The sequence below is a fragment of the Littorina saxatilis genome, linkage group LG16, assembly GCF_037325665.1.
Source record: "Littorina saxatilis isolate snail1 linkage group LG16, US_GU_Lsax_2.0, whole genome shotgun sequence".
Lineage (NCBI taxonomy): Eukaryota > Metazoa > Mollusca > Gastropoda > Littorinimorpha > Littorinidae > Littorina > Littorina saxatilis.
In genome coordinates, this window is record NC_090260.1 from 50538013 (window position 1) to 50544280 (window position 6268).

At 42.7% G+C, this 6268-nt stretch overlaps 1 protein-coding gene across 1 annotated transcript in view; it reads right to left on the reverse strand.

Annotated features, from left to right (window-relative positions):
- Positions 1-3987: 3987 nt before the first annotated feature.
- LOC138951207 (uncharacterized) overlaps positions 3988-6268 on the reverse strand; it is a 3840-nt gene continuing 1559 nt past the window's right edge. The window contains exons 3-4 of the mRNA XM_070322864.1: positions 5328-5459; positions 3988-4667 (exon numbers count right to left, since the gene is read on the reverse strand). Of these exons, the coding sequence (XP_070178965.1) occupies positions 4405-4667; positions 5328-5459 (395 nt within the window). The 3' untranslated portion in view covers positions 3988-4404. The remainder of the gene's footprint in view (positions 4668-5327; positions 5460-6268) is intronic.

Genomic DNA, 6268 nt, shown 5'->3' on the forward strand with positions numbered 1-6268 from the left:
ATATTCTCCAAGAATAGAAATAAGAAGGACAACGAGGTATAGCTTAAGCATTGTGAACAGAGTGTCGCCTCAAGTTTTATGTAAACGTTAAAATGATTTCATGAAATAGAACTATCTAAAAACTAAGAAATAGGAAACATGATTATGTCCCCCTCCCAAGACTGTATTGCTTTTAATTGTCTTTTTGTGTGTGTGTGTGGGTGTTTTTATTGGGAAAGATATTCCGTAGGAGTTTGGTTTAATTCCACAATGATGAAGTCCAAATGCTTTTACGTTTTAAACAAATGCACACAACATGTGCAGTTCTGCCGAGTACCTTTATCATCGATGAGGGAAAACACCCCCCATAAAAAAAAATTAAAAAATCAAATATACAAAGAAGATTTTACTCCTCTAAACAAATGCATAATACATCCAATCAAATCATCATCCGCAACGAAGATTTTGTGTGGGTAATTTAATCGACTGGCAAAGATGGTCACCCATCCATGTTATTCCCGTTGCGCTATATTATGGACGTGCACAATTATATACCTTAAAAACCCCAAAGGCATCAAATAAACGAGCAGCAACAAGAATAACAGCAAATTATACTGATGAATGTGTTCACGATTCTTGGGTTCGTCATTTGATTTCAAGCCTACCATGTTCCTTGCTGACAATACAAAAATAAGGTCCATTGTCATTTATAACTTCTTGTTGTTGTTACGCAATCGAGCTCCGCGACTGACCAGAACCAGGTAAGTATAGGTTACAACACGAGTGGTTTTTTATATGGCTTGTATTTCAGTCAAGACCCAGCGGATGAATATCATCGGGAGACACGAGCCTCTGGCGAGCGGATGAATATCATCGGGAGACACGAGCCTCTGGCGAGTGGCTCTCGATTGATATTCCCGCTGGGTCTTGACTGAAATACAAGCCATATAAAAAACCACGAGTGTTGTAATCTGTATATCCCATTCTACCATCAAACACAAAGTGTAGACTACTAGCGGCACTGTTGCGATCTGTGCAGTGTAAAACATTGTTGCCAACGAGACTTAGCCCTTTTGCAACCTTAAACTAAGTGACCGTCGCTGAAAAAATAAAACGAATGAGTGCATCGATAAGTACGCGGTAACACTACTTTCAGACCATTTAAAAGCTTTAAGTAAAAGTTCATAAGTTGCAAGAAAGTAATGAAGTCGTATAGAAATTAATTTAGTTGAAGCGCACAATTCTTTTGTTTTGCGTTTCAGGTCGGCAGAACGGGCGAAACGGGTTTGGGACCCATTTGGCTTACTCGATTCAGAATCGATTCCACGTTGTTTTTCTCGAACGTGTGTAATTAGGCTTATTGACAGAGAAGCAAATTTTAGGGAACAAATATGTAGGTTTAGATTTAACCATTTGCTCCCTATTTGAAATGTATCTACGTGATAAACTGTTTTGCGAGTGTGTTTGCATGAATGAACTTAAACTGGTATGGGTGTAAGGAAAACGCGACCGACACGTCTGTCACCGCCGATTGATTGCATTTTGAAGGAATATGACTGGATTACGGAAAAATACACACATGTTAAGTTCTCGGATACCTTCATCGCCAATGTGGACTTACTGCAGAGCCAGGCAAAAGAGTAGACTTGCTCGCAAAACACGTGAAACAGCCGATAATTGATACGGCGAAGCCCAACCGTGCCAGGTAAGGACGGTCTGACAGATTCTCAAAACTGAGTCGTCTGCTAACGAAGCAAGGGAGAGTACTCGTGTTTTGTTTTGGTTCGCTAGCATCTGGTTATCTTGTAAGTTGAATGTTCGTTTTTTTCGACCTGCATTGCTTTCATAATGAAAGAAACGTTTGCTTATTGCATCTCATACATCAGATCAGTTCTGAGATTCATTTTTGCGTGCAACTGATATGGTTTTCTGAGCCGTGCAATACGATTTTGGAACTTTATGCACATGTGTCACATTGTTCGGCGCGAGGTCAAAGGTCGGGAGCAAAGTAGTTCTTCGCCCAAATCGGAATCTGCACTATTATATATTTTTTTGAGTCCATGATGTATTTATTGAGCTATAAAAATACAACATATATACCCATACTGAAGTAACAGAGACAAAGAAGGGAGGTCATGGGATATTACTGTGTATTTGATAACCGGCTATTTAATTCGGTCGATTTAGAGGGTACTCTTACTTGAGCGGCGGTCACGTGATCCCTGTAAACGAAATATGTAATACACCGCCAACCCCACCCCTCCCCCCCCTTCCCCCCAAATATAGCAACTTGCACCTCCCACTTGCCGACTACATATGAACGCAACGTTTCCATTCAGTAAAACCGGCACGGTTGGCCTAGTGGTAAGGCGTCCGCCCCGTGATCGGGAGGTCGTGGGTTCGAACCCCGGCCGGGTCATACCTAAGACTTTAACATTGGCAATCTGGTGGCTGCCCCGCCTGGCGTCTGGCGTCTGGCATTATGGGGTTAGTGCTAGGACTGGTTGGTCCGGTGTCAGAATAATGTGACTGGGTGAGACATGAAGCCTGTGCTGCGACTTCTGTCTTGTGTGTGGCGCACGTTATATGTCAAAGCAGCACCGCCCTGATATGGCCCTTCGTGGTCGGCTGGGCGTTAAGCATACAAACAAACAAACCATTCAGTAAAGCACATCAAACGTGTTTTTTACATTTAGTCAAGTTTTGACTAAATGTTTTAACGTAGAGGGGGGAATCGAGACGAGGGTCGTGGTATATGTGCGTGCGTGTGTGTGTGTGTCTGTCTGTCTGTGTGTGTTTGTGTGTGTGTGTAGAGCGATTCAGACTAAAGTACTGGACCGATCTTTATGAAATTTGACATGAGAGTTCCTGGGTATTATATCCCCGAACGTTTTTTTCATTGCTTTGATAAATGTCTTTGATGACGTCATATCCGGGTTTTCGTGAAAGTTGAAGCGGCACTGCCACGCCCTCATTTTTCAACCAAATGGGTTGAAATTTTGGTCAAGTAGTCTTCGACAAAGCCCGGACTTCGGTATTGCATTTCAGCGTGGTGGCTTAAAAATTAATTGATGACTTTGGTCATTAAAAATCTGAAAATTGTAAAAAAAATTATTTGTTTTATAAAACGATCCAAATTTACGTTTATCTTATTCTCCATCATTTGCTGATTCCAAAAACATATAAATATGTTATATTCGGATTAAAAACAAGCTCCGAAAATTAAATATATAACAATTATTATCAAAATTAAATTTTCCAAATCAATTTAAAAACACTTTCATCTTATTCCTTGTCGGTTCCTGATTCCAAAAATATATAGATATGATATGTTTGGATTAAAAACACGCTCATAAAGTTAAAACGAAGAGAGGTACAGAAAAGCGTGCTATCCTTCCCAGCGCAACTACTACCCCGCTCTTCTTGTCAATTTCACTGCCTATGCCGTGAGCGGTGGACTGACGATGCTACGAGTATACGGTCTTGCTGCGTTGCATTGCGTTCAGTTTCATTCTGTGAGTTCGACAGCTACTTGACTAAATGTTGTATTTTCGCCTTACGCGACTTGTTTCTACTTGAACCAGAGGTGATTGATACATGTCCTGCGTTTAACCCTTGCCTTTATTTATTTCTGCATGCGGGTGTCATGTAAGGAACATTAACATGCCTGGTAAATCGTGTTTCTTTGAAGCGAAGAGAATATTAGTCTGCAGTCTACATCGCAACAGCAGTGTTCTGCATTATCCAGCTGTCGATATCGCTCAAGTCAAGGCCCCAATGGAACACAGACACACACACACACACACACACACACACACACACACACACACACACACACTCACACATACACACACACACACTCACACACACACACACGCACGTACACACACAAAAAACCACACACACACACACACACACACACACACACGCAGACACACTCACACACACAGTGATGGAAATGAAAACACACACTGGAATGTAATACTTTTATTGCTGCTTGTTTGAGGGTGTTTCACCCGGCCGGCAAGACCAACAGAGCCAAAGGCAACATGCAATAGTTGATTATAAGCACCTTTTTCTTGAACAAAACCAACTTTTCTGTTTGTGGTAATGTGTTTGAGTATTCAAAGTAACGTTTAATATTTGGAATGACCAATCAGGATTAACCTCTGACGAGCAAAAGTGCACCTAAAACTAACACTTAGGCGGGTACTATAGCTTGCTTTTAGTCAGAAAACAAATCTAACGTAAATACATTTGTATAGAAATGTCGCGCGCAATTTGACCCACATCAGATATATGATGCATATAACAACTAAAACGGCAAAAACAAAGGGGAGAGAACAGGAAGAAGGAGAGGGAGGGGGGGGCTAAGAGTCGCTGTGTTGGTCTCCCGTGGACCCTTACAGGCGGTACTGACACTCATCATTTGCACCGTTGCTGATACAGAGAACGGTAAAGACTCTGAATGATAAAGTTGCTGGTGTCTGCGAGAGGAGAGACTGTATGCCGAGTACACGCATCATCCATAATGTCGTACTGTGCGACGATGCAGCGAGTGTCTGCTACACACCCGGCCAGGCAGTCCACCAGAGTGACACTGAATATAGACCGGGCGTCATTGTTTCCACTCAGGAAACTGTCTGGGTAGGTCAGAAACTCGGCCTGCTGGTCTGATACAGGGCAATCTAAAACATCACAGCGATACTTCTGCGTCATGTAGACACATCAAGCCAGTCAGCACAGGCAGACAGGACTCGCACACACACACACACACACATATACACAAACGCACACACACGCGCTTACACACACACACACACACACCCCTACACACGCATACACACACACCAACAAACACACACACACACACACACACACACACACACACACACACACACACAACAACAACACACATCTACCCAACAACATACATCTAGCTAACAACACACATCTACCTAACAACACACATCTACCTAACAACACACATCTACCTAACAACACACATCCACCCAACAACACACATCTACCCTACAACACACATCTACCTAACAACACACATCTACCCTACAACACACATCTACCCTACAACACACATCTACCCTACAACACACATCTACCTAACAACACACATCTACCTAACAACACACATCTACTCAACTCTTCTACCGAACGACGGATCTACCCCAAAACATTACAATTAAAAACAACAGAAGTCCACCCTACTACATGCATCTACCCAACAGCATAAGATATTCCAGCCAACATAAACAAATCCAAACAACACACATCCGCCAAACCACACATGTCCACCCAGCAAAACACATCTGCCCACGACAAACACTCACTGTCCACACAGACGGCCTGTCCATTGGAGTAGTAGTAGCCGAGAGTACACAGACACTTGCCCTTGAAACACTCAGCGTGGATGCCGTCAGGACAGTCCGCGTCAGAGGCACACGATCTTTCCAGCCAGGGTACTGAACAACACACACACATCATTTTTTTCCGTTTCATACTTTTTTGTCGATGTCTTTTTTCATTACAGTAGTGTCCCATCGCTTAGACATCTTCTAGTAGAAAGCTAGCAGCAACATAGTCGCGCTACCCAGGTGTGTGTGTGAGGTCTGCTGTGTACGTGCCACAGTGGTGACATGGGGGTGGAACATGGATACCGTCTCTGAGTCTGCACATAACGTGCTCGGGCCATTTTAAGGCCTCTTATGATTAGCTCAGGCATCTGTGACTTTGCATCGATGTAATATGAGAGTAGTTTTAATGGCTACTATAATTTGGGCCAGACACGCCAAACAGTATCCGCGAAAATCACATTTGATCATTTTGTTTGGATCATACCTTCTAAACATGTTCCTCGGATAGCAACGTCATAGATTCTCTCTGTCCAATTTAGTGGTAGGCTTTAAGGTAAATACTTAACCAGTTAATGACGTCCTACTGGTTGAATGACGAACGCAAAACTTGGCATACAACATTTTTTAGACGCATGCATATATCATATGTGCCAAACTCCATTGCAAATCTCAAGACTCACCTCTTCAGAGAAGCATTCTAGAAGGTTAATGTTGATGATGTAGTTGTCGCGACTCTGTGAACGTGCACTTTTCGGATGAACAATGTTTACTGTGTGTGTGTGTGTGTGTGTGTGTGTGTGTACATGTGGGTGGGCATGTGTGTGTGTGTGTGTGTGTGTGTGTGTGTGTGTGTGTGTGTGTGAGTGTGAGTGTGTGTGTGTGTGTGTGTGTGTGCATTATAATTGTTGTGTATACTG